At 41.8% G+C, this 13,077-nt stretch overlaps 1 protein-coding gene across 4 annotated transcripts in view; it reads left to right on the forward strand.

The window, feature by feature from the left end:
• Positions 1-13,077, forward strand: part of SYNRG (synergin gamma) — a 108,794-nt gene that overhangs the window by 44,803 nt on the left and 50,914 nt on the right. For 3 of the 4 annotated variants that reach the window (XM_040337815.1, XM_040337817.1, XM_040337819.1), the window contains 2 exons: positions 128-252; positions 2,811-3,761. In XM_040337815.1, coding sequence (XP_040193749.1) covers positions 128-252; positions 2,811-3,761 — 1,076 coding nt within the window. The remainder of the gene's footprint in view (positions 1-127; positions 253-2,810; positions 3,762-13,077) is intronic. The other variant, XM_040337816.1, reaches the window with a different exon arrangement.

The raw sequence follows: 13,077 nt of genomic DNA on the forward strand, positions 1-13,077 counted from the left end.
AATGAATATATCGATGGTTTAGATATGTTACATTAAGCAGAGATTTGAAATGGATAATCTTTCTTTACAGGCAGTATTTTGGAGATGTAAAAATATTGTGACATTGAGGTGTGTTTCTTTTTTGCAGTGCTCCACCTTTGCTTATGCCGTTGTCTGGAAAACAAGCACCTGTAGCTCCTGTGGTTGATAAATATGCAGCATTTAAAACAATCAATGTGAGCAGCAAACTGGAAAACACAAGTCACTTCTCAGGTAAGACCCATGTTTAAAAAATAAAATAAAAATAAACTGCATAAGTATAACATTTTGCTCAAAGGGGTTTTTCAGGATTATTTACATATTACAACTGACTTTTTACTGTAGTCATTAGCTCTTCTGTATCTCCTGCTGATTGCTATGGGTACTGCCCTTTCCCACTGGAATGTTTACCCAACTACAGACTCTTAAGACTTCTCTGAACTATAATATCTTCTATCTACAAATAAAGAGTCCACTGTCCCCTTAAATGGCAACAAATGCATATCATAAACGCCAACAAATGTGCATGTGGAAAAATACGAATTCATGATACACAACTCTTCAAAATTGTGCAATTTTAAGCAAAATGAATGAATATATAAATCCATAATAAAAAAAAGTAGAGTGCGATACAAAAAATGGCATATCAAAAATATGGAACTATACAAATAAGTCAATTCTTAGATCACTCATGGATGGAGTGCGGGCTGAGTTTTCGATTACATGACAAGGACTTGGCTGGTAATTCTGGCTGTTGGGATCACTGAGCTGTGTGGAGATCCGAGGGTGAGAGCGTCAGCTCCTCTATAGCTATGCAAGCAATATTTATCTCTATAATTTGAGATCATTGCGGTCTGATAAGAGCCCCTATTGTCTTGCAAGCACCTTAAGCACTGAAGCACTTTTTGCATTTTGAGCACAAATTCACTCCATGTATGGCTGACCTTAGTAGATAATTTTTAAAATCGGGGACACATGCCCTAATGCAGTCTTCTCATTTTTAAAAGAAAAAGCCCTGCCAACATGCTACTTTTGTTAGCCAGAAAAACCTCTGATTTATTTGTATCTTAATACTAGGGCCTATTAGGCCTGTTTCCTCGCATTTCTTGATAAATGCCACCAACTGCCATTCCTGTGCACAATGTTTTTTTTTTTTTTTGTCACAGAGTTGGTCTCTTTAGTGAAAAGTAAAGACAGAACTACACTGCATCTGAGCACATCAAACCAAAACCCGCTAATTTAAATAATGAATATTGAAAGCAAATTCCACCTTCCATCCATGGCTCCATGGTTTATTTTGCTGAGAAACAGGGATGGACTGGCCATCGGGACTACCGGGAGATTCCAGGTGGGCCGATGGCTCATTGGGCCGGTCGGAGGTCTGTGGTGAGCATGCAAGTAGCGCAGGAAGCGTGTGTAATATGTTCTCTCTCCTTTCACGGCACTTTCACGGCACGGCTCCCCGGTGGCCCCTCATCTCTTCTCGTCCATCCCCATTTGCTTGTGACATCATCTGGGATGGACAAGAAGAGAGGAGGGGCTGCCGTGGAGCCGAGTGAGTGCCGTGACAGGAGAGAGAACATATTACACATGCTTCATGCGCTACTCTGCATGCTGGCTGGTAAACGATGTGCACCATAATGTGCTATGTGCCCCGTGCCCTGATGTGCTGTGTCCTGTACCCTTATGTGCTGTGCCCCGATGTGCTGATTTCTGTACCGTGCCCTGATGTGCACTGTACCTTGATGTGTTGTGCCCTGGGCCGGTCTGGATGAAGTCCAGGGCCACATTTTTGTCCCAGTCCAGCCCTGCTGAGAAATCAGTTTGAAAAACACTCCCCTAAAATTTCTGGCTGCGGCTATCTTGAGTAAGGGCAAATGATTCATGTAGCATTTACTTTCTGAAATCCATATGCCCTTAGCTCAGGCAGGAGGGTGTGCTTAGCTGAGAAAACCCCTTCTCTCCTCCTGAAGACTCCTGGGATGTATGATCTCGTTTACCTAGTCATGACAACCAGAAAGTAACTGAAGAAATTCAAAACTAGTAAATGCTTTCCTATATCTATTTACTAATCCTAGCAGCATAAGGATTAAACATAGTCCATATTGAGAGAGTGCAGTTCCACTTTAAGTTGGCAATGCATGAAGTCATGGGAAGCCAGTAGTAAAGAAAAACTAAATGATGGGGCACAGAAGATGCCTTTCTGGCTAATGAAGGAGCCTAGCACTCTCCGCCAATAGGCAGGACTTTTAGGTTTAAGGGCCTGTGTTGCTGGGCTTTTATTTGTATTCATACAGGTCCATGGAAAAGCAAAACGCTCCATGAAGTAGGTCAATTGCAGGTCCAACAGGAGGTCATATGCACTTGTCAATAATATTTGAATGATCTCAAAAGTGTGTCAAAGTAATGCTGTTGACACAAGCCCAAAGTTCATTGGCAAAAGGGGGAGCAACAGACCCTCCCCCCCCCCTCTTTTTTTGTGTTCACACAGGTGGATACCCTCCTTCATAGTTGCCTTCAGAACACTTTTTTTAGTGTAATTTTTGTTTTTATTGTCTAATTCTTTATTTTACCTTTTGTCTAGATTGTTCTTTTTTTTTGGGGGGGTACTTTTTCTTTTCTTTTCTTTTTTTTTCTTTCTTTCTTTCTAATTTCTGTCTAATTTTGCAGCTGCTACACTAGCCGATTAAGTCCTCGCATTAAGTCCTCCTTCAAAAGGCATGTTCATGTTCATACAACCTAATGTTGTATTATTCTTATTTTATTTATTTCTATATGTTTTCATTGTGCAGGAGAAAGCTTTGCAGACTTCAAATCTTCTTCAGCAGATGATGGATTCACAGACTTTAAAACAGCAGACAGCATATCTCCTTTAGACACTCCGTTGAGAGAAACTCAGATGTCTCTTGGCTTTCATACTGGCCCTACCCAGAAATCACCTACGCAACTGAAACCCTCATCTGATCTTTCATTTTGCTCTGTGACAACCAATGCTTTTCCAAAAACATTCCATGCACCCAAGCCCGTGTCATTGCCTGTGCCTACACTTTCATTAGCAGCATCTTCATTACCATTATCGTCTTCATCATCATCATCCACATATGTTTCTGTCTCAGCTGTGCCTGCTAAAAGTTCCTCCTTATTTGATGATTTTGGAGACTTTACACTTTTTGGAGGGCCAGCCAGCACTACATCTGCTGGTAGCCAAAATGACTTTTCTGACTTCTTGACAAGTAATAGCATTTCTGCCGAACAAAAAACTGGAGACAAATATGAAGCTTTTAAGCAGGAATCAAATACAATTGACCCAGTACGCTCTACAGGTTTAAACCAAAACCTTCAAACCACGTCAGCATCCAGTAACAAATATGATTTGTTTGAGCATCTTTCTCTGGACAGTTCTTGCACAGGGTACGATGAATCTAAAGATGCTGCCAGTCTCCCTAAAGACAGTGACTTCACATTCCAGTATGACAAATTCACCACCGCTGAGAGCAACTCTGAAAAATCTTTTGTGGACAAGTTTGCTGCTCTCAAGCAAACCAAAGAGGACTCGGTCTCTATTAAGTCCTTAGACCTTCCTTCGATCGGTGGCAGCAGCTTTGGGAAGGATGACTCTGAAGATGCACTTTCTATCCAGTTTGACATGAAGTTGTCAGATTTGGGCGGGGAATTGAAGCATGGTATGTCTGATAGTTCTCTGGATTTGCCAACGGTTAGTGGTCAGCATCCGCCTGCCGCAGGTGAGGAATTGGTTAGATTGCTTTGGTGAAGGTGACATGGCTGTAGACTAAACTAGATACCACATATTTGTGGGCTTTATGCGGTGGCAGTTTCTCTTTTTCCTTCTATATATCATACAGTGAAAGATATCCCATGTGCACCGTATTACAGTAACTCCTTAGACCTTTATTTAGCATGTATTATATAATTATTTACAATTGAGTTGGCAGAACAGGGTAGATAATTTATAGCTATAGAGAGAAGAGGAGTGTGAGAGTGTAATTTGTTTACATTTTATTTTTGTGATGTGAAACACTTCAGTATTATATAGAAGCTGCATTTGTGCAACTGCTTCTGTTACATTTAGTGGAATGTGCAATACTTGCCTAGCTGTGGTAACCTTTAACTGAATATGACCTGGCTCAAAATATGGTGGTGCTTGCTTGTACTTGTTTTGGACTTTAAATTGATTCTGCGGAGCGCCTTAAAATCTATGCTAATGTGGCAGGTGGCTTCAACTTCCAAAGTTGAGCCTTAAAGTGGTTGTAAACCCTCTCATATATACCCAGTGAAGTGACTGACCTCAGGTGATACACAGATATGAAACAAATCCTCCTATATATGTTTTTACGTGTTCATCTTCAATCTTCTCGTCCCCTACACCCCTTCAAAAGGGCAGAATCGTATTAAAATCCTTCTCTATCTGTTAGTATTACAGAGGAGGGGGCGGAGAGCTGCAATTAGTGTGTGAGAGCTGATTGGAGCAAAGGCACACACTCTCCTCCACACTGCAAACCAGAGTGAAGGAAGGATAACAGAGCTGGGTTCTGAATAGACAAGCTGCGGTGCTGAGCTCCCTCCCCATCACAAATGTATTTCATGTGTCTCAGACTTTAGACATGTTGATAACAGAGAAACGAAGAACAAGAGAGAAACGTCACTTAGAGCTTTGGTGACAGATAAGTAAACGCTACAGATATACAGTATGTGCATTGTAAGATTTCATGACTGAGGTTTACAACTACTTTAAACTCTGCTCCCTCTTGGCACCAAGCCCCTCCTCCATATAATTTACCTGTCAGTTACCAGAACCCTAGTGGGCAAGAGGTGGATTAATCCCAGTTGGTGTAAGGCTTAATCTCAATTTAACAGAAGTCGACACCTTATGTATACCATGGGTGTAAAATCCTTAGAACTCCATGGAAAAATGTGGAACAATTTGAAGATTAACACTGGTACTTGTAGGTAGTTCAGCTTTGTTACCCTTAAAATTTTGCTGGCCAGGTCAAGTTCACTTTTAATTACTTCATAGCTATCGAGAAGCAGTCTTTTAGTGGACAAGCTTTGCAAACATTCCTTGCAACATCAGGGAGGACCTTTCCAGTTTGAGATCTAAGGACCCGCTAAGAACATTTTAGGAACAACTTTAGATCATCAAGCTGTAAACAGAATAAAAATGTGGGGGGGAAAAAGGATCAAACCCTAAAGGTGGCTAGAGGTTGTTTTACTCTCCCCTAAATTACCCATTTTATCTGTCTATCTGATGATCACTGGAGTATCTCTGTAAGATTTACAGATAAATGTAATTAACTTATGAACTAATTTAATGTGTCCTAACTTAACAGACTTTAGTCAGTATTCATATTTTTTTTGTTCAAATTTTTATTTTGGAAAGTGCCAAAATGCTCAGTGTTAAAAAAGATGGCGCCTGCCATGTGTTCTGTAAGCCACTGCACTTCTGAAAATGACAGCCGCAGCAGTATTCCAGATTGAAAGATAATTTATTATAAGTTCTTGTAAACTTTATATCATTGTTTTTGTTTGTTCTGTCCCCCATGGGACTAAGTACATGGGGTACTTTGTCACCTGTAGCTACTGTAGGAGCTTTCTATGTCTCGTTTTGAGGTCTGACCCCACCTCTCTTTTCCTTCCTGCAAATGCAGATCCAACAACAACTAGGAAGGAAAGGGCTGCTTCTGAACAGCAGCCAATTTTAACTGAGCACTTTCCACAGACAAGTAACTGCAGACAAAATGCAAAGGAATTAGGAACGGGGAGTATTTTGCTTCTGCATTCCCTCTTATCATTGCTTGTCTGTGGAAAGTGCTGAAAAAAACTTGTTGAAGGAGCCGTTTCCTTTCTAGCTGCTGTTAAATTGGCCATGGTAGGAGGAGAAGAGGGGCAAGGTGGAAAACAGAAAAAAAACAACAACCTCAAAAGCACTCTTGGTTGTGTTTTCTTTGTTTTAACACCTTTCTTTGACTTGTTACTAGACACTATGGTCCTCATGTAAAATGTACGGAAAATATGAAGACATGATGCGAAGGCAAGATATTAAGGAATTCATATGCTGAATATTATTTTCATATGCATTAACCAGATTTGGTGCCTATAAAAGGTATTTGCCCACTTGAAAGTTTTTGTTTTATTGTCATAAAACATTAACTCTCTCATGGTGGATTCAAAGCCCGTACTCCATGCAGACATAAAAAAAAAAAAAAACGAATGCTGCACTGTATTCATTAATGCAAGCATTGAAAGTACTAGGGGTGGGAAATGCAGTATAAAGGAGCCGATCCGGAGGAAAGAGCAGAGTGATGGAGGGTAAAATTTGTCAGTCTGCTGCTTTTTCTTTCACTCTCTGGCCACAGGCTCAGACAAGGATGGGACCTATAAGGGCTTCCCACCCCTTGGACAAGGCAAAAAGCCCGATCTCCTTTTCTGCCGATTCACACCCTTGTGTTGCACGCAATACTTAATTGTTTTTCAGCTCAGTGCTAGGCAGCCCACTGCTTTGCACCACGTAGCCAGCAATTTAACTTTATGAGAGGTTTGTGTAACATCTCAATAAGGTTTGTTTAAAAAAAATAATAATAAGTAAGCCGTGGGATCCGCCAAGCTCAGCGCATCATCACTGCGCTTATCTCGGCTGGATCATACCACCCACCATCCTCTGTGCTACTTGAGTGAACCAGACCTTCATGTTACTGAACTGCAGAAAAGAAAAAAAAAACTGAAGTAATTTGCCCCTTCAGACAGACTGTGCTGTGTGGCAGTGTGCGCAAAATCTTTTGATAAGTAAAGCTGCTTTCGTTTTGTGTATTTAGTAATTTGCCTATTTTTTTTTTTTTTTGCTAATCAGCAGAAACATTCTTTCATCTCAAAGTGAAAACAGATCTCTGAAAAGTCATTTAAATTAATTACAGTGAAAATAGAAAAACCCCAAATAACTGGCTGCATTAGTATGCGTGCCCTTCAAGTGGTATTTATTGCATTCACCTTTGGCAACCATTCCAGTCTTGAGTCTGTGTGGATATATCTGTATCCGCTTTGCACATTGTGTTGCACAGGCCTCCTGAATGAACATCCATTTTTGAGTTCAGCCACATATTCTCTCTTCGATTGGGATCTAAACCCCGTCTTTACCATAACAAGGCAATAACATTTTAAAGGGGTTGTAAAGGTAAATGCTTTTTTACCTTAATGCATCCTATGCATTAAGGTGAAAAAACATCCGACGGTACCGCCCCCCCAAACCCCTGTTTTACTTGCCTGACCCCTCGAAAGTCCTGCGCGCGTCCACGTAATCCTCTTCGGTTCCCAGCCTGGCCGTTGATTGGCTAGGCTGGACGGATTGATAGCAGCGCAGCCATTGGCTGGCGCTGCTGTCAATCACAGCGGATGACGCGGGGGGCGGGGCTGAGTGATACAGTCGGCGGCTATGCCCGCCGCTGTATCACGGGAGCGCACTCGCAAAAGCTTTCCACCATGCGAGGTCGCTCGCATGAAGGTGGAAAGCTTTTGCGAGGAGGAGCCGAGACAGCCGCCGAGGGACCCCAGAAGACAGGATTCGGGGCCACTCTGTGCAAAACGAACTGCACAGTGGAGGTAAGTATAACATGTTTGTTATTTAAAAAAAAAAAAACTTTGCCTTTAGTGTTCCTTTAAGCAATTCTTGTGTAGTTTGGGCACTTAAGCAGCCTATAGATTATACGATTTTCCTTTATTTTCACCAAGAAAAGAAAATCACCAGGTTCCCCCATCAACCATCAAGTGTTAATAAGGAAATCCCTCCTGCAGCACTATTGTATTCTGCTGGCTGGGAAGGCTCCCCACAGTCAAAACACAATAATTTCTGCTAGCCCCTATAACCACCAGCTGTAATCGCATGTAAAAACTTTGACAGACTGGTTGTACCCAAGTTGGTCAATGGATCCACTTGGGTACAACTGGCCTGGTCTAAAATGGATGCATCTCTGCCGTTCTCTGCTAAACTGGCTAAGATTTGATCCATCTATGGTCAGCTTTAGGTCCCTTTTCACACGGGGGGGCGGATCCGCTCAGCGGGGGATCGCTGCGTTAATCTCCACTGAGTCAGCGGATGACAGGTCCATCTCTGCTCACTGAGCAAGGAGGGACCTGCCAGATTCCCGCTGATTTCTATGGGAATATCGGACGAAAACGACATGTCTGTTTTCATCTGATCCGATCCGTCGGACTGATGAACGTCTGTCGCCATACGTCTGTTTTGAGTGGATTGAATCAGATGGCAGATGGGTGTCAAGACACATCCCCACTGAAATCCGCCTGCCCACAGGAGTCGATGGGTGGTCCGCTCATTTCCGCCTGAAAAACGAACAGATGGATCCGTGCAGGCTTATCGTGTGAAAGGCGCCTTAATCTTGAAGTCACCATCTTGCTAGGAGACAAATTACGTTTTTCTTTTCATATATTCTGTCTCGCGTAGCTGTGACTGATGAAACACTCAGATTCTGCATAAAGTTCTGCACAATCTTGCTAGTTTACCACGCACAGAGCACATTCAACATTAGACATTTTCACATTGGTACTGACTAGGACTTCACCCTCAGTCTCTCTCCCACACTCGGCTAATGTGACCCCAGTGGTGACAGAGAGGGGCAGGGGATGGGCAAACGTGGATGCAGTGCAGGCGATCAACGTCCTCGTCAACCAGATAACAACAATTGACGTTCGTATGCCAGTGGCTGGAAGGTTGTAATGGAGCACAATGAAAATCTGTGGCTTTGTGCAACTGAAAGGCAGGCTTCATCCACCCACTGGCATGTATGCAATTTTTAGGCATTTTGCCAAAGTACCCCAGTTGAAAAAAGCTGCCCTAGGCTATGGTGCTCTAGCAATTTAGGTGTTCTAATAACGGGCTAGTTGCATGCAACCAGTTTCATTGTAATTACTAATCACTTTTCAGGGATCTCTTTTTTACTTCGACATTGATTGTTTAAAAAAAAAAAATAAAATGTACTGTGATTTAGTGTTCTATAGTAACAAATCATGAAAATGTGCCAAGGAAGTACATTCGTTTTACATTAGTTGTCCTTTAGCCTAGGTTCACACTATGACGGTGCGGAAATCTGTGATCCTTGTGCGTTTCCCCGCACCACATTTAAATCGCACTGCCCTTGGGAACCGCAGTGGGTATGACTGCAATCGCCCCAAATGCATGTCGCAAACGCAGTGCGTTTTGATCACACACTGTGTCACATGATACAAAAGCACCATGCGATCCAGTTGCAGTGCGGTTACAAAATTGAAGCCTACGCACCTTAAAAAAAAATGAATGGGCTCAAAACACTGAATCGCATGTGAATTGAACAGGAATGCTGTGTGGTTCACATGCTGTTCATGTAAACTGAGGCTAAAGCCTCGTACACACGGCTTGATTGTTGGAAAGGGATTGTCTGTTGACAGACTGTTGTCCTAAATTCTTACCATCAGTACACTCCTTTTAGACAATTGTTTTACAATTTTGGGCCAACAAATGTTGGATGACAGGCTAGTAAATTTTCGGCGGATCAACGGCTCCACGTCTGATTTTCGTATAGTCGGTACACAAATTCGTGTCACAAAAGTCGAAAGTACAAACGCGCTTGCTCACCAAACCCGAAATTGGCAGAAGGGGCCCAAAGGGTAGTGCTCAAGAGCTGGAATTCTACGTAGTACGTCGCTACATTCGTGTTTTGTGGCACGAAAATTGTGTAAAGTTAGTATGCAAGATGAGATCCTGGCACACGCCCTTTTGACAAAAATCAGACGCTCGGTTGGCCAACAATCGTACCGTGTGTACGAGGCTTAAGGCTGGATTCACACAAGAGGCATTTGGCAGGCTGTTTTGATCCTTGCCAAGCACCTCGTAAACGCTGGGGCTGAACAACTGTGCAATCAAGGGGTAGTGTTGTGAATTCAGGGTAGATGGCCGGAGGAATGATCATTCAATCGCTCTACACGGGATGCTCTTTCGTCCAGAAACCATGCAAATACTAAGATTATTGCATTTCCATGTTCTGTGTACTGTGGGAGACCAGATATAGTGAATGCAGGTTTTTGGCTTAGTAACACTTTCAGGTAAATATAGGGGCAAATCCATCCCTCTTACTTCACAGTGACGTTCTGACATTTGACTGTTGAATAATAGGGGTGGGGCTCAGTGACAGGGCTTCAAGTGGAGCTATATGAAAATAGAAAAGAAGGAGGAAAGCTCATTATTGCAGTAGAGGCACACTGAGTCTCTTTTGCAATAAAACATACTTACCTGCCTTTTCACAAATCTCTTTAGAATGTACATTCACTGCGCACCTCAGTGCTGTAATGAGGAACGCTCGTGTGCATAAGTGGGGGTGACCTCATTGTCACTGGCCAATCAAGACGGGTTCTGGTTTTACCTAGGAAACTGGAAATTGCAGCATTCTTTAAAGCAAACTACTTTAAAAGCCATAAGTATAGCTTTTTATCTTTATGTATTTTGCTCCAAGTACCTTATTTAGTGACAGTGTTTTTGTTAAGCTCTGTGCTGTACTTTACAGCTTCAGAAGTGTTTGGTCAAATTGGGCATTTGGGATTTTTTTTGTATAGCATCAATCACTTTCACATAATATTTAAAAGCCCTTCTGCCCAGCAGTGTGATTCAGATTTTTGCATATGACTTTGCATTGATCCAACATTTCTGGTGCAAGAAGGGTATTGGCTCTGTTCTGGTGTGCCCAGACTTGCTTACCCTTTATTTGCTGACATAGGAATAAAAGGGGTTGTTTTTTATTTTCTAAATAGGTTCCTTTAGAGCTGGTTCACACTGGGGCGGCACGACTTCAGAGGCGACTCGGCAAGGCGTCCTGAAGACGACTTCAGAGGCGACTTTCAAAATGACTTTTGTATAGAAGTCAATGCAAGTCGCCCCCAAAGTCGTACAAGAACCTTTTTCTAAGTCGGAGCCACTTGCGTCGCTCCTATTAGAACGGTTCTTATGAATAGAATGGGACGCGACTTGTCAGGCAGCTGAGTCGCCCCAGTGTAAACCGGCTCTTAAGCTAGTGCATTGTTAGTTCACTTACCCTTTCCTTTGATTTCCATTCTAAATGTTTTTTTTTCTTTATCTGAATTTCTCACTTTCTGTTCCTCCTTACTGAGGAGAAACAGGAAGTGAGAAATTCAGACAAAGAAAAAAAAAACATTTAGAAGGGAAATCGAAAGAAAAGGTAAGTGAACCAACAATGCACTAGCTTAAAGGAACCTATTTAGAAAATAAAAAAACAAACCTTTACAACCCCTTCTGTGGCTAGTTAATTGCGTATAATGGTATTGAGTGAATCAAATTGATCACAGATCCGGGAGCTGGAAATTGGCAGATAATGTGAGCTGCCGGATCCCAAATACATTTTGGGCAACAGTAAGGCTCCGTTCACACTATGGCGTTCCAGATCGCGGGCGATTCCGGAACTTCTTTTGGGCGGCAGGCGGCCCACGATTCTGTTTGTGTGATTTTTACCGCGATTCATCGGATGAAAAATCGCAGCAAAATCACGCCGTGATTAGAGTGCCATTGAAAATAATGGGGATCACAAGGGTGTCCTGTGCCGATTCAGAATCGGGCAGAATCACAGCGAATTTGCCCTCCGATATGGAGCGCCATAGTGTGAACGGAGCCTTAATGTAACCTACAGTATGAGAATTGGGGGTTGTCGATGCTGGTGTGCTGCAAATTATAGTAGCATGGGTCATGCTTAACTTCTTTGAGTTACTGAAGCTCCAGCAGATAAGCAGGTCAGGAGTGGACCTAAAATTTGCGGCATGCTTGTCCTGGGTTAGTGATTTAAAGTAGGTAGAAGATTTGGAGTATAAGTGTTACCATTTATTGGCTAACTTAACTTTTTTTTAAAGTTGCAAGCTTTAGGAATAACTTGGATTCTTTCCTCAGACTTTATTCAAATGTACACTGCCAGTTCAACTATGAGTTCTTAAAGCGGAACTAAACCCTCCTTTCTTTACAGCCAAGGAAGCTGCCTCAGTTTGATCTGTAGTTTCCATGGTACTGCACATGTGATCAGTTATGATACCAGCCATTGACAGTTTGGTTGAGAACATGCCTTCACTATACAGGAGCTGTTTTGGGAAACTGTTAAATCAATGGGTTTAGTTCCACTTTAATGTGATGTCTGCAGATCTGAATTTTAGTTGACTCCAGGCATTAAACGCATCTGTAAAATGGGGGAGGAAGCTGACAAGCTTGGCTTTGTTTTCCAGACCATATACAGTATTAGAATTTTAATTGGCTCCAAATTAATTATTATTTTTTTTTATATTTTAAAATGCTGTGTCTTAAAGTTCTGCTACCATACTCAGACGATGATCGTAATATCTCAGTGAGTTTGTATTTTGAAATATAACCAATTTAATAATATTCTAATCAAATCTGTATATTAAGCAATATATCTAAAGATAATTCTGTTAAATATATGGCATACATGTTCCTCTGACTTATTGGGTATTTCTAGGGCTCTTGTGAATGTTTTCATCTCTGGCTCTGTTCTAAACCGTTATCGTGCCTGTCTTCATTTGTGTTCTGTAAGATCCCATTAACTTTTTTTTTTTTCTTGTTCTTGCATAACGTACATTTGTGTGCAACTCATCCTATGTGACAGTAATGTTGTTATGGTTATTTTAATTTGACTTTCATTTGTCTTTGTTTTCCCCTTCCACACCATGATTTATATTATTTCTGCATGACTCCAAGTTTTAGGGCTTTTGTGTAGTGTTCTACCTCACAATACCAAGGAAGTCATTGCCTACCCTACTGCATCCTTACCTTCCTACCTGGTGTTACTTGCACCAGAAGTCTTTGTCGGTTTTTATCCTAGAACGGTTAACAGGAGTCACAAAAACTGTTTTTGGTTAAAGTGTTACTAAACCCACAACAGTAAAATCATTCTTTATATGCAGTAAAGCATGCTTGTTATACTCGCTGTGGAACCTAAGGGGTTAATCCTCTGCATTGTGTAGAAAGACTGTTTGATCCTGACTTCTCTG

Source organism: Rana temporaria, chromosome 2, assembly GCF_905171775.1.
Source record: "Rana temporaria chromosome 2, aRanTem1.1, whole genome shotgun sequence".
In the NCBI taxonomy this organism is placed as follows: domain Eukaryota; kingdom Metazoa; phylum Chordata; class Amphibia; order Anura; family Ranidae; genus Rana; species Rana temporaria.